Source organism: Pholcus phalangioides, unplaced genomic scaffold, assembly GCF_987345545.1.
Source record: "Pholcus phalangioides strain wild (caught in Gottingen) unplaced genomic scaffold, Ppha-v1.0 ptg000002l_1, whole genome shotgun sequence".
Taxonomy (NCBI): domain Eukaryota; kingdom Metazoa; phylum Arthropoda; class Arachnida; order Araneae; family Pholcidae; genus Pholcus; species Pholcus phalangioides.
Genome location: NW_028301595.1, coordinates 11,937,411 through 11,962,915, shown reverse-complemented (window position 1 = coordinate 11,962,915; position 25,505 = coordinate 11,937,411). Strand labels below are relative to the sequence as shown.

Below are 25,505 nucleotides of genomic sequence, written 5' to 3'. Positions count from 1 at the left end.
AGTAAAATTGTATATGCACATGAAACATACTACCTAAACCAGCACCACATACATGAAGCACACATAAAAAAAGTCAGCAAAAAGTGCTGATGTTCATAAGGTCACTTGTATCAGAACAACACAGCAAAAAAAAAAAACTTCAAACAGTTCTATCAAAAATAACATCTCATTTGTCCACATCTCTCATAATAGTCTATTATCAGTACATATTTCCAACGGGACCAAAACCATTATACTCGCTACATCTCTATATAACTTGAGGTAGATAACTTGCATCTTGGAACATATAAAAGTCCCACAGATACAAATCTGATTTGAACACAATCTTAATGAACACATTGTGGTGATTTCTCAACAACGGAGAGGCCGAATAAAAGAGACCTTCTCTTAAAATATAGCAATATGAACGAGTAATAAACTGCACATACAAGAACTTCAATATATATAAAGTATTGTGAACTATATTTCTTGTAAAAAAAAGAAAGAAAAATTGTACTTTGAATATATTTACATAACAGTATTGGCTGAAATCTTTGCCATGAACACTTTAAGGTGGGGGACAGCATGTTAACTGCACGAGCAAACATATATATGATGCATAAAAGAGAAAAAAGCTGTGTTATCTTTTATCATGTAAAGGTATGATCTACCTGGATGAAAGGATGTACACCAATCACATAAAATTTAGTTTTGTAAATAAATATCAACAAAATATTCTAAATTTCTGCTTAATTCCATTCGAAAAATGCCATAAATTCACTCCTTCCAACAGAATCCACCATAAGTAGAGTGATTTCATTGTGATTATCATTAAAAGAAATTAATTTGTAAATTATTAATTTTGTACATGCAGTGTTGCCAATTCAGTTTTTTTTCCCAACTATATCCAGTGGAAAGCTGGCTATATCCATATAGCAATAGTAACTACATCCTATTTCCAACCAAAAATCTTAAGATCTTTGGTTGGAAATATACCTATTAAAGGTTATAAAAAGTAGAATATAAAAAAAAAAATAATAAAATAAATTTTAGCTTGTTTAAATTACAATTCCAGTTGTTTTTTTAATAAAAATTTTGAAAACTCGGCTGCTAAATCTTTTTACTGTTGGCAACACTGCCAGTACGTTTCTCTTAAAATACTGTAAGTACTTATCATGTATGTAATCGGGCAAATACTTCATTAAAAACAACCTTTTTAATGTTAATTTTAAATTGATCCTCATCTTGCTAGAAATTCTTCTTCTTTAGCTTAATAAACAGTCACAGCTCTAATTTAATATGATATTAACATTGATAATAGAAAAATATATCTTTTAGAATAGGTGCTAGCATGAACAGCCTCTCATAACAAAAACCGCCTAGCATGCATATTTTTTTTCATATAATTAGTAATAGATTCAAGCCATTGAAAGAAAAATAAATTCATGATCATTTTTAACACTTTGTAACTTCCACAACTTTCATGGTCAGAATTACAACACGGATAAGATTTTAAAGTTATCATAATTTTTAAAATTGAACGATTTTCAACAAGTGAATATTTGTTATTTAAAAGTTTTCAGATGCAACATTAATCTATATACAATAGAAAAATATTAGGTGATATATGATGATTCTCTGAAAAAAAAGAAGACATCTTCAACTCATTGCTTATAAGCAGTGCTCCTGGAAGCAATCAAGAGTACTTTATGCTTGTGCCCTATTTTCCACTCGTGTGGTATCAATCAGCACCTTATTCTAATTGATTTCAAGGATTAGCATTACACTAATTTGAGCTTATGCAAATACTAGAATCACCATGTGGGTGCTGCTCTTCTGATGCCAGTCATAGACTGTGCTTGTCACTTGAAAAAGGGTTGAATATCCCTGCTTTAAAACACATATATTTTTTACATTGTTATAAACTGCAAGACTATCAAATACATACTCTGCATAAAATATATGAAGATTGTGTAGAACAGTATATGAAAACGATTACATAAATATAAAAACATGTAAATAAGGAATCAAAATACATTAAATTGAACACATGAGGTGTTTTTTGGCAAAATTAATTTAACATTTGATTCATTGCCACGTGCACATATTAAAACTTATGGAAAATATAACGAATAAAAGTATTTCCTAATACTGAAAAAAAATTCTCTGAAGTAACTTATACCCACTGGGCTGAAACCATAGGATGAAATTAGAAGGGTAGAAAAACACCTAAGCAGAATTCAGTAAAATAGATTCGACAACTATGAGTGTTTTTCTTTATATATTTCAGAGGAATATTTAAAGAATTATTATCATGACTTTAAGAGGCTAATCAAAATATGCTACAAAATACAATAGCTTCACTAATCTGAAGTGACAAAGACCTCTTTAGAGTATTGACAAATCAGATCAGATTATCTTTTAGATAAACAATAGAATATTCTCAAGACGAGGGCTTGATAAATCGAAAAATAAAAAAATTAGGTGCCAGACAAATTTCTTAATAGAAAAAAAGACCTAAAACTGAGGGGATTTTATCAGTTTTTTCTAAATTTAATGACCCCTTTCATGTAAGAAAACATAATTATATCAGAAAATTTTGTGTCATTCTTAGACTGATTTAGCAATCACATATAGAAAATTTTAGGCGCCAATACTGATTTTATAGCCACCATAGTGGCCTGGCAACTGAAATTTGTGATTTATAAAGCCCTGGCTCAACAAGTTAGTTTTCCTTTAAAAAAATATAGACCATAATGCAAAAACTTCTTGTACACATGGAGGTCATGAACTATCAGTAAAGATCATGATAAAAAATATTTTTTTCTTATTCTGCGATTAATATTCATAATTATTTTCTTTGGATGTTTGTCTAATCTTATCAATTTCTTCCTAATTCAGGGAACCTAGATTTGTCAGAGGATGTGTTGATTGTATGATGACAACATGATTGTCTTTGGATGAATCAAGACAAGTGTGGGAAAATAAATGAGAGTTATTGATATAAAGATGAAATGATGATTTTGCTACTTTGGGCATGACAATAATTTCATATATACTCACACATAAGCTCATCAACAATAAGCTAAATGGAGATATCTATACGAAAACCTGCTAAGCAGTTACTAACGAAGCAGATTTCACATAACTAAAATTGAAATTTTTCTTTCAATCATGGGCGGAGATATAGGGGGGGGGGGAATAAGGTGAAGTTGACTGATCTGTATATATGCATATACATGAATTGACATCATCATCATTGTGCCCCCCAGAAATAATGACCGAGCTCCCCAGACTTCCAAGTCTATTTCCACCTATGCTTTCAATAGCTGACTATTTTCAATCATATATTCATATTGGCATAGTTTAGACGAGTGCTTTGCAAAGTGGGTGTTATGGTCCCTTTGGGAGAATATTGAACAGTCCAGTGACTCTGTAATAACTGAGATTACATTGTAATAAAGCACCTTGGAGAAATATAAGGTGACAAATTTTTTATTATACATATGATAACTAAATTGGTTCATTTGATCATTTTTGTTGCACCACGGTCATTTTCTGCACACGAGGGCTAATTAGACGGGGACCTACAATTTATTGCCGATTCCGAACGGCAGGCTTGTTTTTTATACTCGTTGAGAGGTTGGTGCGCTAACCCCTTGATGGGGGACTCCCTGCGGTCAAGTCGGCGTTTTTTTTTTTTTTTTTGTACCCCTGTGTCAGGAAAGTTTTCTGACAAGGACGAACCGGGTATCGAACTCATGACACCTCTAAACATCCTTTGGTACTTTAGGTGAGTATCTTATTGACCGGGCTACCATGCCCTACTAAATTGGAGTCTGAGGACAAAACAAAATTTTTTGAATATATGTCTACCAACATGGAAAAAAGTTCTAAAATCCTGGGAAGTCTAAAAAATATATAGATTTTGGACAGTTTCCCTTGTGAGAAAGGAAACCGGTGGCTCCTAAAAGATTTGACTGGCAGCCAATTTTTTTTTCCCCAATTTGGTGCCAGCCGGATTCCTTAGGGGAATCAAACATTTTTTTTTCTCAGGAAAAACAGTAGAAAAGAATGTTCATTTCCCCTCTTTTTTTCTATTCAGGAATTAACAGAAAATTTTGTTTTGTCCTTAGACAATCCAATTTAGTAAATCATACATAGAGAATTCAAGGTGCCAGCACCAATATTTTAGTCACAATGACGACAGGGCACCTGAGACTTTGTTGTGCCCTGGACACATAAGAATTAATTTTATATTAAAAACTTAAGTGGTAATAACTTCATACCAAATTGAATGAACAAGTGAAAAAAATATAGTATATAAAATAATATGTTACTAAATACATTCCCTACCCCGCCCATAGTTGTTTCCCCAAATGATTTCATCCTATGGTTTTGCGTGCCCATTCATTTAAATTCACTGAATAGCTCTCAGAGATACAAACTGATAATAATAGCATAATACTTAGAATACACCATTTCTTCTGGAATGCATTAAATGGAAAAATGCTCGAATGTGTTAGTACATAATGGAACATACACCAAATTAAATGCACAAATGTAGATGGACGAAAATATCTTCAGTTAATCGACAAGCACATACAAAATAACATTGAGCATGGACAGAAATTCATCCACAAATACAAATACTACTTGAAACACACACATATAATTATTTTGTAATAAAAAAAAAATATCTAACATTTGATGTGAAAAAATGAACACTTTGAGGTGACGTGACAAACTGCAGCACCTAGATAACTTTAAAAAATATTTTTTTTCGCTGCTTGCAGGAACTATGTATCATGTTTGACATGCGATAAGGAATATAGTCTCAAATCTATTGCCTCCCATGATCTGCTGATATGTGTAAGGGGAATTCCTCTCACCAGTTGATCAGCATGAAAAAAAAAAATCATGTATCTTCATTAGAACGAATTGAAATGAGAATTATAATCCTCCAAGTATGAGATAAGATGAGTTGTCACGGCAAAAAATCATATATTTTATTACTTTCTTTTTAATAAAGCCACTGTGCATTGAGAACTGTCCATTAGCAAATAAGCTTTCACATTTATTTTTTCCTTCTAGAAAAGAATAAAATCGTCCATGACATGCCTAGCCGCATCTTGTACTTGCTATGGTTAATGCAGGGGTCTGTCCAGACATTTTTCTATAGAGAGTCATCGTGTTTTGAAAAAATGGCATTAATTGAAGGAATCATAAGTAATTTTGGGGAAAGTGAAACAATCTAGTTAATTTTTCACAAAAGAAATGTCAAATTTATGGTTTCATTAATTTGTATTTTGTAAAGATCATTTTATAGACCTAAAATTTCGAGAAGGGTCTGTTTTTTAGGTCTAAAATTTGTAAAGGGTCTAGAAAACGGACAAACAGACTTCAGCTAAACAGAGCCCTGGACATGATCATAATATATCTGATTACATTACAATCTATTTTTCATGCATTCCCTGTATTGGGGGGAAAAAAATGAATGTTGAACATTCAAATTAATTTTTTACACGTGTGGCCCCACCTCCCCCAAAGAGTGACCATTAAACTGCCATTATTTAATATTATCATTTTGCTTGGCTATGAGATAACAGAAGACATCAGATCATTTAGGAAAAACTACTGGAAAGCCTGCCTGAAATGTGGCAGTGGGGGCTGGCCCATGTCCAACGACACAGAAGTGGGAAAAGACGAGGACGATGCAGTCATAGGAGGCAATAGATCAGACAACACGCTCGTAGAGGTAGACATGTTGATGTAATGATGCGGCATTATGGGAGAAACACCAGGGTACGATGACGGATCCATCGGAACGTACTGAGAGACGGGTAATATAGTCTCTGTGCTGTATCTGCCCAGGTTCTGGCCATTATCACTGGTCAAGTGGCCAATGCTGAACGACGGCTGGATGATGTTAGACGGAGGGGGAGGAATATATTCTTGTTTCGGAGGTTCTACTAGAGATGGATCCATCATTGATGAAACTGAGGGAGACATGACGAATCTTGACATATCAGTTATCTGAGACTGAACCATTAGAGGTTCTTTGATATCATTTGACATAGGCGGCTGGGGATTGTACTTCTGTAAAAGATCCGGAGGTGAGTTGTTGCTATTACTATTGCTACTGCTGTTGTTATTGTTGCCATTTGTGATGGAATGGCTCTTTTTTGTGTGTCGAACCAAATGATCTTTACGTCCAAAGCGTTGTGGACAATACTGACATACAAAATCTCTCTTTCCAGTATGAACAACTAGGTGACGTTTGACATCTTTTTTTGTGAAAAATGACCGGTCACATCGATCACACGGGAATTTTCTCTCACTCGGGCCTCTCAAAGTTCTTGAGCCAGTATGCACCTTCAAATGTTGAAGAATACTCTCACGATCTGCCAGCTTCTTCCCACACAGCTTACAAACCAGATCTCCATTTTCTGCAGCATGGAGAGCAATGTGCTTTCGGTATGACAGCTGCGAGCAGTAAGTCTTTTGACAGAGGTTACAGCAGTATACCACTTTATTAGGATTATGAATTTGTAAGTGGTTTTTCAAGTGATCTTTCCTATGGAAGCGACGGCCACAGCTGTTGCACTGGAACCTACGCTCCCCTGAGTGAATGAGCACATGTCTAACCAGTTTGAATTTAGAAGTGAATGTCCTTGGGCAGCCCGGCTGCAAACACGGAAATGACTTTTCAATTTCCACCTTTTCATCTCCATCTTTCTGGAGTTGGCCACGGCGATTTTTTCGTCTCACTTCTGGAAGCACACCAAAATTTGGAATGGTGAAACTGGAGGATGGGTCTCGAATCGATATGCTGTTCTGAAGTTGACCTCCACCACCTCCATCCGCTTCTCGCATTCCAGCGACACTCATCCAAACAACTCGTTTTTTCCTCAGAAACCATAAGCAATTTTTCAACCCATTCACTCAGGGGCCACGATAAAAATCATTTTTCGGCAGCAAGCTTATCGTCAAAATACCCTGTAAAATAATTTAATGAACTTATTTTTTTAGAAAATTCATCAAAGAATAAAATAAGGGGAATGATCCTGAAATTTTCATAGGCCTACGTGGAATACAAAGCAGTCACAGTACTTTATATAAAAAACACCCTCTAAACCAGGGATGCACAACCTTTTGAGTCCATAGGCTAGGTAAATGCTATGGATTAGGTATCGCTCACAAAAAACTGGTGTAGCTACCTGTTGTGTTACGTGTATTGATGCCAATCTTCAGAAACATCTTTTGCAGACCACATTTTATTTCATCCATAAGCCAGAGGTTGTGCACCCTGCTCTAAACCCATGCTGAAAAAAAGATAGCATGCTGAATAGCCAAGTGATAAACTGCCGCACGATTTAAGAAACTTGGCTAACATAAAACTTGGAAATTTATCATTTTGATAGATGAATGCCACAACTAGACAGCTCAAAGACTGGTAACTTTTAGTACAAAAAAAAGCAAAGCATCTTGGTACTCAACATGCTACAACTAGGCAATCCACAATGCAAGCCAAAACAGAGTATTTTAGTTTGCTTCAATAGTGGGCCATGCTAAATATACACTTAGTTGTTTCATTAAATATAATACACAGTTAGTATTAGTCTTCAATGTTGTTGGCCCAGTAACTTAATCAAGCCAGATATTGCTTTCATAGAAAGTAATAGCAACGGAAAATCACTAGCCTGTCAGGTCCAAAAGCATAACACATGGTTCATCTAAGACATGGCCATCTCGCAGATTTGCAGGGTTTTAATTTTAGCTGGTCAAAATTCAATTTGACCAGGCCAATGACTAAAAGCAGTTTTAACTGGCCAAAAGTGGTCGAATACAGAATACAGTTTTTAAAAAAAAGGGTTGCATTCACTTTGACCAGGTGTGGTTCTAAGCAATTAGAAAACCTGTTTCAACCATCCTGGTTGATTATCAGTTTTGACCATTGTGAGTGGTTTACTACTATAGGTGACTTCAAATGGCCGAAAGAAACAGCAACCAATTTTTCCATTATTTTTTTTAACCAGTAGCTACTCTGACATCAGCTTCTACACAACCACTGGCCTATTGAAATCATTTAATTATATATATATATATATATATATATCTTGATTATCTTATTATTTATTGATTATTTTAATAAAATAAAAATAATATAGGAGAAAAGTTACAAATTATTACTAAATCAGTTTCAAGACAATATTTGACCAGTTTCAACTACATCTGGGTGGCTGAAACCCCTTTTAGTCAGTTTCCTGGTCAAAATATCAAACCTCCATTACAAATATTAATCTTAAAAAGAACAGTTAAATAAAAAACTCTGTCCAACACCTCGAAATGAAAACCAATTAGATTTTTTCTTTTGATGTTGTAGTAATGTAGACTACTATTAGAGAACCACAAGCAGTTAACTGTCCAATTCTGAAATCTGCAGATATAAAAGTTTGAATTTATTCAATTGGTGTTTGGACGCAATATTACGCCCGTGACCCTAAAGAGATTAATGTTCAGGTCTGTCATTTCAACTTTTTCTGGGGGGGGGGGGGGAAAGAAAAGCACATATTATTGTCAATATATGTGTATGTATATATTTCACCTTGCATATTCATTTCTATAATATTTTTTAAAGCCAGAACCCCCTTTCCCCCCCCGAATGACCTGGTTTTGTTGACCATTTTGTAAAGTTGGTGCTTGGAGCAAAAAATCTATAATAAATTGAGATATATCAATCATATAACTTTACATTAACTCACTAACTTATATCTAAATAGTAATTTAACTTCATGTCATATTTTTATGTACGGCAATGTGATGAAGGTTTTGGGCAGTTTGAGATATAAGGTTTTGGACAATATGGTAAAAACACGTTTAACCCATCAACGATGACTTTGATTTTTTTAAAAATAAAAAATAATGAGTGGAACCACTTCCGCCATTTACTGGCAAAGAAAAAACTTGAAATTTAGAATGGCAAATTTTCTTAACAACCGACATCAATGGGTTAAAACATTATTTTGGACTTTTTCCTTCGGGTAAATATTTTTTTGGCAACTAAAAATTGTTCTGCGCATAGATTTTTTGTTGACCATTGACCATTTTTATCACTCCATAGTCATTTTCTGCACACTCTGGACCTACAATTTATTGCCGATCCCAAACGGCAGCCTTTTTTTTATGCTCATTGAGAGGTTGGTGTGCTAACCCCACCATAAATGTGGGATGCCCTGCAGCAGCAATCTTTTTCTGTGGTCCTGTCGCTGTTTCTGTTATACCAGTGCCCGGAAAGTTTCTGACCAGGACGAACAGAACATTGAACCTGTGTAGCACCTCCAAGCATCCTCTGGTAGGCCTACTTAAGTCGAGTATCTAATCAACCTGGGTCACTGTGCCCAGATTTTTTTTTCTTGTGATTTGCCCAGCCCTACTGTATGGGACATGTGTCCCAATGGGAATGGAAAGGTTAACCAAGGTTGTAGTGTATTCATATTGCAGGGGTGGGAAGTAACAAAGTCCATTTCGGAGCAGCAAAATTCAGGATTCGGAGCAGCAAAATATAGGATTCGGAGCAGCAAAATTAACAATAAATTCGTTAACTCTCACCCCTTTTCAAAATAAAACAACTGCACTGTCTTTTGTTATCAAACATCTTTTCATCAGCTTGTTTTTCTGTTGTTTCAGGCTTTTGATACCTTGTTTGAAAGAGCGGCTGTCATAAAATTTTTTGCACCAGTCTATTTAAGATGAATTTTGCTTACTGAGAGAAAGGGCACTATTTGCTGTCTGGAACAGCCGCCCTTCAAATGGGCTAAAAATTTTCTATGTAAGTTTTCAATTTTTTTATACTCTGAAAGGAATTGTTGCAAAATGGGAGAGAATTTAGGAAGAATCAACACGATGTTTGGCGATTCAGCACTCATTATTTGGCGATCTGACACTCGTTGCTTGACGATATTGGCGATTTAATATTCGTTATTTGGTAACATTGGCGATTTAACGCTTATTATTCGGCAAAGTTTCTAAATTAGCAATCGGTGGACATGCGACTTTTAATTCCGGAATGAAATTTTTTTTCACGAAACATCGGGATTTGACACAATGACGATCGACTACAGTAATTTCTGCTGCTTTCAGTGGCGATTTTTTTTTAAGGGGAAACAGACTCGCATTTGCGATTTAAAGCTGAAAGATCATCGCAAACCATCTTCAGTGGATATTCCGTGATCTAAGAAGATCACGGATATCATCTGGGTTTCCCGATGGAAAGCCTGATGAGGGGGCAATAGTTTAAATAAGGCTTACAATGGAATAAAACAGGCTCTTCTGCAAAATAATCGTTTAGCGGCAAGCAGGAACAAAAATGTTTATGCGTCCTTTCCGAAATTCTGGGTATACTGAAGCAAAATTCGCTATTTGACACAGAAAAATACACTATTGGTGCAGAATGGCGCAAGATGTTAATTTTGGTGCAGTGCGGCGCAATTGGAGCAGAGTTCCCACCCCTGAAAATTGATAAATCTTTTGAGAAATGAGAACACTCCCAGAATAGCTGTAGTACTCGTGATTTGACGATAGCTATTTTAATATAGGTCTGGGCCTGACAAATTGAAAAAAATATTTAGGCACCAGTCTAATTTCTTAAGAAAACAGAATGGTTTTCGCTCGAGAAAAATGGTCTTAATAGTGTTTTTTTTTACATTTCTGAGAATAACTCCTTTTTGTGATAAAAAATGTACTGCAATGAAATCAGAAAAATCTGCTTCATCCATAGATTCCAATGTACCAGAGAATATTTGTTTTTATTTCAGAATCATGATCTGGGTCCCTTGTTTGGTCCAAGAATGTTTTGTTTGTTATTATTTTTGTGGTTGATTTTTTTTTCTATTGCAATTTTTTTTTGTTTTTAACAGCCATAATCTACGCCTGAATCACTTCTCGCCATGCTTTCAGATATTTTTTTCTCCAAAGAAAAGATAAATCGCCAACACACTGCAAAAAAGGGGATTGTACCATAGCTGTTCCTCAGAAAATTTTTCTTCCATCTGTAGACTCTTAACAATAAGATACATAAAATTTTAGGCACCAATATAGATTTTCTGGTTGCTATAATGACCTGGCACGTGAGATTTGTCAAGCCCTGACATAGGCAATACATGCTGCCAACAGATATGATTTAGCAGTTATAATCGCCACAATTTTAGTTCATGCCTTTTGATGGAAAATGACTCAAAACTGATTTTATGTATCTTAAGCTATTTAAATCAACATTTAAGCTTTTTTTGTCTGTGGCTGTATTTGGATAACACTTTTTTCTTCTTCCCGCATGATTTACGTTTATCAAATTAATTTTTTTTAGTAAATTCATTTTTTTAAGCTGTTCTCGGCATATCTCAACATCATGGGTCTCCTAGGCAAAGTGATGTTCGGGAGTCTGATACTAAGCTGGAAGCAATGGAGCACATATTTACTAACTTAACGATGACTGAGTGGCTAAAAGCAGCAAGTTCGGGAATAGGTGATTGAAAAAAATCTAAATTTTGTGGGAGAAGGGCGGCAAAATTAACATAGCCTACAGCTTAAAAACAATGTTTTGTACTATACTGAAACAAGCTCTCAGTTGACTGGAAACGGTCTGCAGTAAAAATGCTTACACCTATGGTCCTGGATAAAAGCTAATCTACTATTTTGTTAGCCAATTTCTTTTTAATCAACTGCACATCTATGCCATGTGAAAATAATATTATATCAATGCAACAATGATGTGAATGATAATGCAGTGAACTGAAATATTTTTTCAATGTTGAAAATAATTGTCTAACTTCAGCAGTTGCATCGACAATTGTTTATTTCAAATTGTTCACTCTTCCCTTAGCATTATAAATGGGATTAAAAAAAAGGTCGTAGAATCATTATTTGTGGACATTTTTTTTAGCGCCCACAGATACTGATTCCATGGAATCTACATTTAAAAAAAAAGACACTAGGGATTCAAAAATTTCAGGTGTCAGGTCGTCATGGAAACTAGTAAAATCTGTGGTACCTAACATTGTCGACACATGACTGCTAAATCGGGGTCTAAAGATGACAAAATTTTAAGGATGACACTGATTTCATGATAATGAGTCTTCCAATATCAGGTCTTTGAATCCTGTAAAAGAATATTATTTGGGAGTATTTTTCTTGCGAAAAAACAGTGGTTTGATGCTAAGAAATCTGGTTGACGCCTAATTTTTTTTTGGATTTGTCAAGTTCTGTATTCAACATATACTGGAGTAAAAAATCATCAAAATAACATTGAATACATTGGTTTACTCATGGCCCCCACAAGGGTGGAGCTGACAGGGCCCGGGATGACTCTCATCATTTTCTTGTTTTTCACGCTATGATTTAATCATAAAGGGCCCTGTGAAAGTCTGGCCTGGGGGCCATGGGTTTACTTATATATTTCTCTTAGAATGCAGTTTGCAGGGCTCCCACTCAAAAATTAGAAAAAGTATAGGAAAAAGCAGGACTAAAGAGTAGGATGGGGGGATACCCCCCCCCCCCATTAGACAAGGTAATCATAGCATAACAAAAAAAATTTCCCATTAATATTTTTTCCCACAGCGCTATTCCATTTATCCTATAAGATTGACTCAAGTCAAAGCAAAATGGGAAAAATGACGGTTACAAAAACAATTTTTGGCCAAAACAGTGCACTAGCAACCACAGATAATTCCCCTCACAATATAAATTACTTCTTCTTCCACAATCGAATCTGTCAACTCTCTTCAACAATGAACAGCAAATTATGAAGGCATGTAAGATTTTTTTAAGAACGATGCTCCTTCGAGATCACTTTTAAAAGCACAGCACAAAATGTGTAGATTACAAGCTACAGATGTTTATTTACATTGGAAATCAAGGTGAACTGAATGGTTTTACTGCGTTGAAATCCCTTTTTTACAGGGATTTGTTAACATTTTACTGTTGAATACCAGTGTAATCATTTTTGAAAAATGAAGCACTTTCATTTCTAACTCTTTGCTGAGTATTGTATACATTGTTTATGCCTTATACTATTCGGCAATATATCAATGATTCCCAGCTAAATTAAAACCAATTACACAAATTTTGTAAGAAAAATAGGACAAAAACTAGAAAGTAGAACAAAACCGAGAAAGTAGGACATTTTACCAAAAAAGTAGGAAAAGTAGGATGAGTGGGAGCCCTGAGTTTGACAACGCAATAACGCCATTAGAAAGCATGCTGGTTGGGAGTAAATGCAGGTTTAAGGTGTAATTTTTTGTTTTTTTTCTTTTTTATGAAACAAATGTGAGGGGCTTTCTCAGCCACCTTGTTGGGCATTTTGCCTGTTGTGGCATTGTATTTGTATTTTTCAGGTTGGGTAAAATCTGACCAACCCTGCTAGTAGCGCTATTTTGTGTGTACTACTAAAGACAAGCCTAATCTTTTTATGGGCAGAGTATTACACATTATTTTCTTGGTGATACCATGCATTTATATTGGGTTGCTGTATTTTGGTTATTTGACATCAATATTTCTTTTATGGATAACTTATTCAGCGGCTTCGAATGGAGAATTTTGCCTGTATTTGATTTGAAATAGAGCCAAGATCATGCCCTTCAGTTAAATCTATTATAAAAGTGACAATAACATAGAGAGAAAGATAGAACTTAGATTATTCGCACATCATCAGAGATGAGATTGGCATGACCGCCACCATGCCTCATTAAATTCAATTAAGATCTAAAAAATATTTATATTTGATTATATATACAAATAATCTATTTCCAATAGAGTATAAAATATACAATGGGACTGAATGGATGAGCGATCATGACATTTTACAAACTGATTCGAAAGTAATGTAATTGATGGATATGGTAAATTTTGTGTTGATGATGGATCATCATCCGGAGTGAGGGCCGCGGCAGTGCATCACAACATGATCACACGAGACAACATGTTTATGAATGAAATATCGAATAATATACTAAAAGAAACCAATAAATCATTTCAATGTTGACTTGCACAAAAATCATGAACCATCTGTAATTGTCAAAATAAACGAAATCATTGATAATCATGCAGTTTTCTTACCGCCACATTAACCATCCCAATCTACGGCGTCAGCCATGATGTCAATTATCCCCTCGCTGGTGCATCATGGGTAAATGACGTAACGAATCACACACACACACACACACACACATGCTGAACGAAAAAAAAATAAACACAATATAAATATACTGACCATATCATTTTTATTTGGTTGGAAATTCCTGAGAAAATGTTAACACGATGGATGTCCAGCTTTTCAATTGCCTGCATTTAACATTTCTCAAAAAATTTCTGCAGTTTTTGCAAATATTGTTAAGTCTCAACAATTTTTGTGAGGAATGTCCCGTAATATATTGATAAATATGGTCACCGATAATATATGATAACCTCTTTTTGGTTGAAGGAGTCACTCGAATCAAAAAACACAGTTGAAATGATTTTAAATTAATTAAAAAAACATTGCATTCAACATTTTAGGAAAAATAAAATCTAAGCATCAATTAAGAATGGCAACATCTCAAAACCAATGGGAACCAGACCAGACCAGACTCAAAATTTTACGGTGGTGACTGGACCAATGGGAACGTTTGTCTTATAAAATTTTTAAATATCACCCAAAGTGATTGAATCATTTCATGTTGCAGAAGGCGTGGTCGATGTCCAATCTAAATTTTGATACTCAAGCAATGCCCGTTAGATGGCGACACGAGCTGCTATGCTTTCAAAGGTAATTTGTAAACAAAAACGATTTTTTTTATAGCTAAAACATTGAATTACGATTGGTAATCAGCAATTTTATAATTTTCAATGCCCAGGAGTGAACATTATCCTCCGGATCGCAGTGTCGAAGAAAGTAAGAGAGTTTACAAGGAGAGGCAATTGAATTTGCCATGTTTTAAGGTAAACTTGCCAATGATAAACAGTTTTAACATAAATGATGATCATGGGGCCCCCACATAGGGGAGGTTGACAGGGCTCTAGTCCTGGGGCCCGGGACGGTTATCATAATTTTTTTACTTTTTCACGCTATAAATTAACTGCAGAAGGGGCCCGTTAAAAGATCCCAGCCTAGGGGCCTCCCACACACATTGGGTAGGTGAAGAAAACTCTTGCTGTGAGGTCTGCAAGGACTGGTCCCTTTTCTCTTACAAATCCTGCACAATTGCTATTAAAAACTGAGCAGGGTGATCAGCTGTGCTCAGTTGAGTGCATGAGTTAAAATCATGGCCCCACATCCTGGAGCAGGGACCCCCCAGGCTGAGATCTTTGCAGGCCTCAAACCAGACTTCCCACAGGCCCCCGTCTGTAGTGAATTTATAGCGTAAAAAAGGATGGTAAGTGCCACGTAGCTGGATCCCTGTCATCCTCCCACCATCTTGTTCGGACAATATTTAAAATAGATGTTGCTACCATAATGGGTAGTTTGTTTTTGTTGGTTTTGATCAATAAAGAACATTCACTGATTTGAACTGACCAGTGACAAGAATAAGCTACCTTATATAATGTATAAATTCTACCAAAAGTCATTATGAATGACTAATTATATTTTATTACTCCAATTCTACCATGTCATCATAAGCGGTATAATGATTTATGGTAGAATTTGCGTAACCAAGTTGCACCATGAGTAAGTTGGTCTACCATATTACTACCCTTTGCATCCTAGAATAGTTTATTCATTAATACGATATTTGCTTTTGGCGAAGTGCTGTTGTGTACTAATTAACATAACCTCTCTCTCTACCATCTTTGCTATTGCAATTTGACCGCACATTCTATGATAAAAAAATGCCTGTTTTAGGAGACTTGTAGAACGTCTTAAAGTTTGTCCTAAGATTTTAGAATCACCTTGTATAATAATAATAAAAAAACAAACCAGCAACAAAAACAAGCAACTATCTTAATGGAAGGAGAAGATTGAGTGCTTGGCTGCTCAGCAACCACTTGTAACATCTTCATTCACAAATGCTCGATTGACAGGCAATGCAAATGTGAGCACAGATGAATGGTATCACTGCGATTAACTAAAGTTATGCAAAGACAGCATAGCACCAAGTATTGTTAATTTGTGAAGTCTCTCACTCAGTTATAAAGTGAAAACCTGTTAAAATTTTTGTTTTTGCAATGCAAGCCATTGCTTGTTACAGCGATTCAAAATTCTAAAAAAAAATTTATTTGTCTTGAAAAACATTTATTAATGAAGGTATTCGCCAATCTGAAGTTTTACTGCACAAGTTTTATATATATTTTTCATTTTATAGGAGCACCAACTATCACTGGCTTGTCTGGATGAGAATAATTATGTGAAAGAGAAGTGTCAGAATTATTTTGACAACTACAAGTACTGCTTGGACTTCTGGGTATCTATGATTGGCATATATATGATTTTATGCTTATAAGTGATTACAAAAATTATTCCCATATGTATTGAATAAACCAATATCTTTGAATTAGAATTTCACTGTGTGCGCACATTATTTTATGACAGAGACAAGGGAACCTTTGTGCAATACCTTTTGGTAAAATTCAAAACCTCACTGTACTAATTGAGAAATAGTTATTTGATGTTAGAGATATATCAAGAAAACATTTTTTCTATGCATGTGGGACCAATTTTGTTTTACAAGGGGAGGGACAAGGCTATTAGACTGTAGGGAGTGGTCACGGCTCTTACTATAGTGATTATCTTCAAACTGATTCCCACAAGATCCTACCGTGTGACCAGTATTTATTTGGGGGGAAGGCAGCTTACCATGCTATAGCCCAGGGCAGCAAGTTCAGAGGGGTAGCAAATATTTGAGAGATGAGTGGCCAAGAAAATTAGTGGAATGGGAGAAAGGGGGAAAAATATGTATAACCCTCAATAAATTTGTCTCTGCCCAGACAGCAAGGGACTAAGTCATTGAGTGACGTACCGTTTTTAAGCACAGTGAGTGAGCAAAAGAGTGACTTAGAGCATGAGTAAATACGTGAATGACCAGATAAGTGACCAATGTGAGGGACCAGGTCAGTGAGTCACCCGGCTATCTTAAGACCATCCTGAGCCCTTGAGCAAAGTGATTTTTCTGAAGCCCTCTATCTGGCAGGACATGTTTGCTTTCGAAAATTTTAACCAGATCTCACCTTCACGAGACCCCCTTACCCTCTGCACTTGAGCAGTGCCATATTAACGTATTGGCCCACTTGGGAACAGCCCAGGGGAGCCCCCCTCATGATAATGCAAACTGGTTAAAATTTTCGAGATTAAGCATGTAAATTTGTAAGCAGGCATCCATAGTCAGATAAGGGCCTCAGAATAATCAATTTGCCCTGGGGCCCACGATGCTCTTGAGACTGCCCTGAACTTGAGGCCCTGGGCCACACACACACACATGCCCGGGTGGGCATATGCATTAAGATGCCACTGCTCAGATCGTGTGCAAGCATTTGAGTAACCAAAACAGCGTGCAAGCATTCGAGTAACCAAAACAGTGTGCAAGCATTTGAGTAACCAAAACAGTGTGCAAGACTAAAAGGTTGACTCAGAGACACAAGTGTACTTTCAGGAGAGGGAGGGAAGCACGTTATAGCACAGGGTGGTGAATTCAAGGAAAGAATAGGCAAGAAAATTAGACTAGATAGAAGATGGGTGGCAAAATTTGTGTAGCTCATAGGAGGCAAAACCATATGACATTTTGTTATTATGTCATAATTAATTAATGATTAGTAATAACAATTAATCATTGCAAAAACTCTATTGTATTTACTATATTTGTTAAGTGTCTTTGATTAATTAACAATTTCATTTTTATTATGCCAGTTAATTAATGATTAACAATAATAATAATTAATTGCTTCAAAAACTTTGTTGGGTTTAGTATTCCACGGTGAAACAAAAACTTAGTGGAAGTATCCATTGTAAAGTGTAAATTATACCTTTTACAGTGAAGATCACATCCAAACAAAAGTTAATCACATCTCAATTTTGAGTTATTTAAAGCATTTTAAATGAAAAAATTCATTTAAAAATAGCCTATAAAGATGCTTTCTTTTTCAATATTTTATGTTTTTTACAAAAATATGTCTAATTTTTGATTGCCTTCAAGTGGGGTTGGATGCCTCTCTCTGCATACTCCTCTGATACTAGGCTGTTTTGAAATTTCACATGATGAAAATAATTCATGGAGTAAATGTTAACACAATCAAATTATATTACCAAGTCATGCTCCACAGACAAGATGAATATGCAAAGTTATTGTACTTATCTAGGAGTAAACGTGCTACTTGTATCACAAGAGATATATCTTGAACATCAGAATCTGTTAAAAAATTCCAAACTTTTTTCTCACCTTATTTATTTGTACAATAATGTTGGCCGAAGTGGAGAATGCAGTTGATTAGAATACATGAGAATGTAGTTAATGGTGACAGAAGTAAGTAGTTGTGAGATATCTATCTCTCGCGCGCTCGTTAATCAAGTCAAAATTTGTTTATAAGTTTTGCTCATCTAAACAGAATTACTCATAATCTGAAGTTTTATTATGTACACGTATATTTTTATTTACATTTTAAGTGATTCTGCATTTCTTTTTCATATACATGTCTTTTCATGCATAGACGTTTTGATTTTTCAGGGTTCTGTAAAGAACGACAGAAGAAGAAAGGGCATACTTCCTTATCTTCCTGAACCTGAAGAAAGAGAAAAAATTAAGCAAGAATATCTAAGCACCCAAGGATTTAATTCATGAGTGTGGCCTGCACTTTTTGTTGATGGGTATGCAATTCTGTAATCACTCTGATGTGAAATTTTGCTTGACAGTTTTGCTCTCAGAACAGTTTATAACACTTATGATAAATCGCATCAAGGTTTTCTAAAGAGCCACTCCAATGTCGACAAAAGTAAAATAGAAATTATGAACATTTTAGCTTAGTAAAAGGTCCTTTTTCTAATTTTTTTATTCATTTTTGTTTTCATTGTTTGAACCATACTTATTATTATTTTTTTTTTTTGACAACCAAATTAATTGAAATATTTAAAAAAAATTCACAAAGCCTTCATTATTCTTGGAAATAATGTGTTGTGCTTCATTGAACTGCTACATTCCTGCCTAATCCCAAAGCACTTTAGTGGCACCCTAAATTTGCTGGTAGGCAGGCCATTTTATAAGAAATTCAAACTGCTGGGCCACTTTGAAGAAAGGGCATTCAACAGTGTATGAAAATCATAATCCTAGTTATACTAGTATTGGATAAAATGCCCTCCATTGTTTGAGAAAATTCTTGCTGCTAGATGGCTGTAGTTTCTGCTGATATAAATGTTCATGACAGACACCAATATCTCTGTGGTCCATGACTAAAAGTGGGGGTCCATGGCAGACACCAAGATTTCCTGGGGAGTTCACGACTAAAAGTATTTGGGAACCTCTGCTTTAACACACTTGCTCATTACACTGCAGAAACAATTGAATTTTCTCTTTCCGTAATTCATTTACGTGTAAGCCAGTTGTCTAAGCCCTAGTGAAAAACACATAGGCATATAATTAAATTTAATAATGCTGTAGCTATCATCAGATTTTATCAACGTTCACGATGCATGACTTGTTGATCATAATTAAACAAACTCTCAAATAGTAAATTTTTTATTATTTATCTTTTGTATACATTTTTAAATATGATAATATATTCAATGTTAATACAAATAAGTTCAGTCTTTATGGTGCCAGTAGGTAAAATTTTTTATGCTTGAGTTCTCCATGTTCTTTGGGAAGCTCTTCTGAAAGATTTTCTCCAAAGCATTGAAGATGATTGGATACTAGCAGCTGTAGTCAGTGGGTATTCCTGGAAAATAGAAAAATAGTGATTATGTGAAATCATGAAGGACTCTATAACATGGCTCGTGATTTTTAACTTTTTTTTGCAGTTTTGAATGCCATGGTGATTTTTAAACTGTCTTCATCATTTGATCATTTCTGTCGTGCTATGGTCATTTTCTGCACACAAGAAACTAATGACGCCGGGACCTACAATTTATTGTCGATTTCGAATGGCAGCCTGTTTTATATTCACCGAGAGGTTGGTTTGCCAACCCCTCGATGTGGGACTCCCTGCAGTAGCTATATTTTTCTGTGGTCACACCACTATTTCTGTTGTACCCCTGTATCAAGAAAGTTTCTGACAAGGACGAACCAGGTATCAAACTCCAGACACTTCTAAACATCCTTTGGTACTTTAGGCAAGTGTCTTATCGATCTGGGCCATAGCGTCCTTTAAACTGTCTCCATTGGATTTTACTTGAGTATATATTCACCAGAAGCCTGTTGGAGTCTGTAATGGAAACTACAGTTGAAGTGCTCAATCATCATACTCGATGTTTCATTGCAATCATAGACAAAAGTGAATAGCACAAATTTCGTTCATTTTATAGAAGCAAAAACTCTTACAAAAACTCTGTTTCTGGTTTTATTGTCAGTCACTCCTAACTTACATTTCTACCAATTAGTAATAAAATTATGTTTGAGGTCACAGAGCCCCATCAGATGACTCTGAGGGCCACTTTTTGGCCTGTGGGTCATTGGTTAAGCATGTATGACCAAGGTCAATGTTACTTGCGTATGAATATATATGCAGGGCTACAACTAGATGCTTGGTCAGCTGGGAGATTTTGGCGCCCTTATTGATGAATTTAAAAAAAAGTATGTTAATCATATAATTTTTACAATGCTTTATTTTCTCCCTAGGAAGTAAACATAAATTTAAATACAAAAGTGTGAAAGGCTTATAAATAGCAAAAGAAAAATAATTTATATATTAATAATTATGTGTAAATAGCCAACATATCATTGTCCAACTGCTCATGGACTGCAATAGCAGCACGTTTCAAAAATTAATATTTTGAGTTACTGTACATCTCAACATTTTAAAATAATATTCATCCGAGCAGCGATAGTGGCACATCGAATAGTTCAATATTTTACTGTCAGATGGCAGGACTGTCATTGTCCCATTCATTGGTTTGTCATTTTATCAAAAGAAAACTTTTAACACAATTATATTGAAAACTCCTCTTTTTTGATTGTGCTCCTATTACAGCCATGAGTGATATGACCTGGTATACCGAATGAATGTAATTTAACTTATGATCCCTCCATTTTAAATGAAGGAATCATCTTTATATTTTGTGAGTAAAATTTTTTCGTGTTGCACGTCTTTATTTCATACATTCAAAATCTTTCTCACCTGGCAGTGGAAGACATCTCTCCTGTCCCAAGTGGCTTCTCTGTGACGGCTGCACTGGAAAAATGTGACCATCACACACTTGCGGAATCTCTGGTTCACCCAACAATAAAGCAGAGGGTTTATGGCACTATTCACATGACCCAAAAGTAGTCCAAATGGTAGGAAAGAAAACAGCTTGTTTCCAGCATCCCCTCCAATCTGTGTAAAAAATGTAAAAAATTTAACCAATTTTGTAGAGCTTTTACTTATGAGCACTATATGCGCATTAATAAAAAAGACTAACATGGTTTCAAACTCAGTATGATAAAATTTGTAAGTGTTCATTGATGAAAAAAAAAATTGAGTAAAATAGAATTTTGGCAAATTTTTTAGCAGCTGAGAAAAAAGTGTGAGCGCAAGTTGTGAGAAAATAATGTAGAAAAATTCTATAAAAACCTATGAGAGCTTATTTTGGAGGTTTGATATTAAAAAAATTCCTGTTTCAGTCTGTAAAAATGTTATTTTTTGTTTGCTTCATAGACTTGTATTGAGGGAATAATAAATACTGTAATTATGTTACTGGTGTTAGATAGTACTTGAGATCAAAAGTCAAATTTCCATCATTCATTTATAATTTTTCTGTGCTCAATTTGGGAAATTTATTTAAAAAAATGTTTTTTTTTTCCTTTTTACACTTTTAGCATGTGCGTGATTTTCCCCATAAGCAGAATATGTATCAAAAGTCATATTACTGATATTTACTTAGTATGTTAACAGTCTTTTGCTGGGAGAAAAATTGAAACATATATGGCACAGCTTTCCGAAATCTCTATGGAGCGCAAAAAATATTCAAGTTTCTTTTGCTCTGTTTGCGGCAAAGAATTCTCAAATAAATACAGTTTGATCCGACACATTCAACAGTTTCATAAAGATGCAATACCATCGAATTCTTTGAAAAATGCTGAAGATGAACATCTCCCTAAGAAGTACAATATATCTTGCCCACTTTGTGATGATTGGTTTTGTTTGATCAGCGAAGTACACTGGCACATTGAAAATAACCATTTAGAGGTAGGACTTTGTTTCAAGAACTTGGAGTTCAATTCGCTTAGAGGTTTCCTTGAATGGAAGTCGCAAATAGAACGCGAGTCGAAGTCTCGTTTTGTCAAACACAGAGGCGATAGGTTACTGGCTAATGGTGTGGTAAAAACTTACTACTACTGTCATCGCAGTGGAATCGGCAGATTAAAAAAAATTAAGAAATAAATACCAAGGTTCTATAAAAATTGGCAGGTTTTGCCCAGCGGTAATCAAAGTTAACAAGATGAACGAAGGCAGCAATTTGAAAATTAGTGTCTCGTACCAATCAGTTCACATAGGCCATACTCGGGAAGAAGAGTGGGTAGATTCTAAAGAAAATACTGGTCGTGAAGATGAATTTGTTGACGAGGATATTTCTGATGACCCGCAGGAGGAAACGGCAGAAACAGAGTTTGACGATCATATTGATGTTCAAGAGAAGAAATCTGCTATTGCTTCGAAATTGAAAGAACTGTTGTGCCTTGTAGACAAGGCTGATGATCTCGATCAGCTGAATATAATTCAAAATGGAATAGATGCAATAAATCTGAGATGCCAGCTAGCAGCAGAAAGGAACCAAATACTGTCCACTGTGGAAAATAGTTCAGGTGTGAAATCTGACTTTAAAAGTAATGTACAAAAAAGACATTTTGCTTGTAAATCTATATCAAAAAAAGTAAAAAATATATGTGAATGATTCAGACATCTAAAAGTTGTGTGTGAAATAAAAATCGAGCCCATAAATTTTTATTTTGCTTAGTTATTACGCTAACTCATTCAACTCAAATTTGATTGTCTTAATACAGTTATCATGATATGAATATTTTTAGTTATGAATTTTCAAACTCAACGTGTGTGTGTGGGAGTGAGTGAGATCATGTATGCAACAACTCATGTTGAAGTGTTATGATAAAGACATTTAATTATTATATTAGCAAATTTCAAAAGAAGAATTATTATTTTTAAAATTTGTATCGTGATCTCACATGAAGCTCATGATTTCATTGCAAATTGATTTATTTGAGAAAGGAATTAATAAAGGAATGTTATTTTTAGAAAATACCCCTGCTTTTTTTTTCTTTGACCGAAAACCAAAAATTTTTCCGACCAAAACTCAAAAAATTCCCTGACTTTCTGTGACCAAAACTTAAACTTTCCCTGACTCTCTTTGACCGGAGCTAAAAAAAAATTCTCAGATTTCCTTCGACCAAAATGAAAAAAAAAAATCCATTGATTTTCTCTGACAGAAATGCAAAAATTTCCCTTATTAAAAAAGCACAATCTATGCAATATCAGCTTTGACTAAGCACTGGCACATTTCCCTGACGTTTACCAAATATTTTACATTTTTCCCTGACTTTTCAGGTTTCAAGAAACCCTGCAAAATAACTTTCTGACATTTATTTATAAGTTCTCTTTTACATCAGTTTTGTTTTCAGTTTATTTGATGGCTTCGTGACTTATATCTACAGGGTGATTACTTAATTTCCCTTGCCACATCTTATTGGCGAACCATTGATCCTAGAGGCATACTTCCAATAAGAAAAAAGTGTCCAAAAATAACTTGTAAAACTCAGATACGTAATTCATGTTGCAAGAGGTTGTATAGGTATTAAAATATAAAAATTGACTTTTATACGGCCAACATGCCATTGAAAACTTTTTTTTCAACCGGAAGCATACTTCTAGGATCCACGCCTCGCCAGTAAAATGTCGCAAGGGGAATTAAGTAATCACCTTGTATATCGAATAGAATAACCCTGTCACCAAACCAAATTTTGTCTAGTTAGAAAGTTGCTGTGTCTTTCCTGAGGCCGACAAAAAAAAGAAAAAAGTCCACGTTTCTGAGTGCAATATTCGCAAAAATATTTGAAATTGGAGGAAAGTTGAGAAAAAACAGCATGAAAACTAACGGACAACGGTTTTCCTGATTTATGCTGTTCTTTCCCAACTTTCCTCCGATTTTTGAATTCAAATATCTGTATGAATATTGCACTTAGAAACATGGAATTTTTTTTTTCGGTTAGCCTCAGGAGAGACAGGGCAACAACCTTCTAACTGGGTTTTTAAGGACAGGGTGCCCATATAAAAAGTTAATTTTTACATTTTAATAACTCTATTACCCCTTACAACATAGATGGCGTATCTGAGTTCTGCACGTTATTGTACTTTTTTTTAACTGGAAGCATGCCTTTAGAATCTTTCGCCAGTGAAATGTGGCAAGTGGAATTAAGTAATCACCTTGTATATTGAATAGAATAACCCTATCAAATTTTGTCTTTTAGTGCAACCTGGATTTCTCTTTTGGGGGGGAACAGGTATTTTGGGGCTGGGAAATCTGTTTTTGATATTTTATATAGTTAACCTAATTTATTACTTCATTACAAATACCGGTCATTTTCTTTTACTTTAGAAGTTGGGGGGGGGGGGTAGATCCCCAGAGGAAATTAATGGGCTGTATGTCTGGTTTCTGCCTTTTGTGTAGTGCAAGTTTGTCAACCTTTCAGAAGCCAAGGACACCATCAAAATGTCCGAGACAGTTTAACGGAATGCTACAGTGGTTCACAATCTTTTGTGACCCGCGGCTCCCTTGCCCAATTCATGATTCTATATGCGGCTCTCTAGAAGAGTTTAGTACATATTTTGCCTTATAAATGCCACTTCAGCACACTAATCAATATCCCCAGCTCGTCGCGATGCCCTTAGGAGCCGCAACGCACACTCGAGAAACGCTGGACTACTATAATACGGTACATGGGTCTTATCTTTCATTTTAACCCATATTTGCGTCATAAATATTTGTAAAACTACACGACATTTGGTGGAGGTGCGTCTCTTTTCCGTAAGGTGGCGGATTACGGACACTTAATATTGGAGACACACTTGATATTGGAGGGGGTTCCAATTAATGCCACACTTGATATACCTAGACACTTGATATTGGAGGGGGCTCCAATTAATGCCACAATATTATGCCACTTCAGCACACTAATCAATATCCCCAGCTCGTCGCGATGCCCCTAGGAGCCGCAACGCACACTCGAGAAACACTGGACTACTATAATACGGTACATGGGTCTTATCTTTCGTTTTAACCCATATTTGCGTCATAAATATTTGTAAAACTACACGACATTTGGTGGAGGTGCGTCTCTTTTCCGTGAGGTGGCGGATTATTC

General features: G+C 35.3%; 2 protein-coding genes across 2 annotated transcripts; one reads left to right on the top strand and one right to left on the bottom strand.

Moving 5' to 3' along the window:
• Nucleotides 1–3,687: 3,687 nt before the first annotated feature.
• On the bottom strand, nucleotides 3,688–14,152 carry LOC149089421 (uncharacterized). Its single transcript, XM_089238380.1, has 2 exons — nucleotides 14,092–14,152; nucleotides 3,688–6,978 (listed from the first exon to the last, which is right to left on the bottom strand). The coding sequence occupies exon 2, from the start codon at nucleotides 6,868–6,870 to the stop codon at nucleotides 5,614–5,616; it is 1,257 nt and encodes a 418-aa protein (XP_089094506.1). The 5' UTR covers nucleotides 6,871–6,978; nucleotides 14,092–14,152; the 3' UTR covers nucleotides 3,688–5,613.
• Nucleotides 14,153–14,747: 595 nt separating this feature from the next.
• Nucleotides 14,748–22,437, top strand: LOC149089420 (coiled-coil-helix-coiled-coil-helix domain-containing protein 7). The gene is made up of 5 exons (XM_089238371.1): nucleotides 14,748–14,952; nucleotides 16,314–16,412; nucleotides 18,666–18,805; nucleotides 21,275–21,425; nucleotides 21,948–22,437. The coding sequence occupies exons 1-3, from the start codon at nucleotides 14,860–14,862 to the stop codon at nucleotides 18,777–18,779; spliced, it is 306 nt and encodes a 101-aa protein (XP_089094497.1). The 5' UTR covers nucleotides 14,748–14,859; the 3' UTR covers nucleotides 18,780–18,805; nucleotides 21,275–21,425; nucleotides 21,948–22,437.
• Nucleotides 22,438–25,505: the final 3,068 nt, after the last annotated feature.